Raw genomic sequence first — 255 nt, 5'->3', positions numbered from 1 at the left:
CACCAGGGAGGAGGAGGAGGAGGAGGAAGAGGAGGAGGAAGAGGACAGGCGGAGGAGACCAAGACCCGTCACCTTCACGCTGGGCAACGAGATACTGGGGCTGGGCCCGGAGAGTGAGTTTCAGAGCCCCGACGCCGAGGTCTACATGCACTTCATGAGGAGCCACTGCTGCTACGATGCCGTCCCCACCAGCTGCAAGCTCGTTGTCTTTGACATCTCCCTGGAGGTGACAAAGTGGGGGATCGGCAGGGACGC

General features: G+C 62.0%; 1 protein-coding gene across 1 annotated transcript in view; it reads left to right on the top strand.

Annotated features, from left to right (window-relative positions):
* Window positions 1-91: 91 nt before the first annotated feature.
* The window catches only part of LOC104079860 (5'-AMP-activated protein kinase subunit gamma-3-like), a gene marked incomplete at its 5' end in the record, with an annotated part of 3182 nt that continues 3018 nt past the window's right edge, over window positions 92-255 (top strand). The window contains one exon of the mRNA XM_009582035.1: window positions 92-234. Coding sequence (XP_009580330.1) covers window positions 92-234 — 143 coding nt within the window. The remainder of the gene's footprint in view (window positions 235-255) is intronic.

Source organism: Fulmarus glacialis, unplaced genomic scaffold, assembly GCF_000690835.1.
Source record: "Fulmarus glacialis isolate BGI_N327 unplaced genomic scaffold, ASM69083v1 scaffold20837, whole genome shotgun sequence".
Classification (NCBI taxonomy): domain Eukaryota; kingdom Metazoa; phylum Chordata; class Aves; order Procellariiformes; family Procellariidae; genus Fulmarus; species Fulmarus glacialis.
This window is presented reverse-complemented; position numbering and strand designations above follow the sequence as displayed.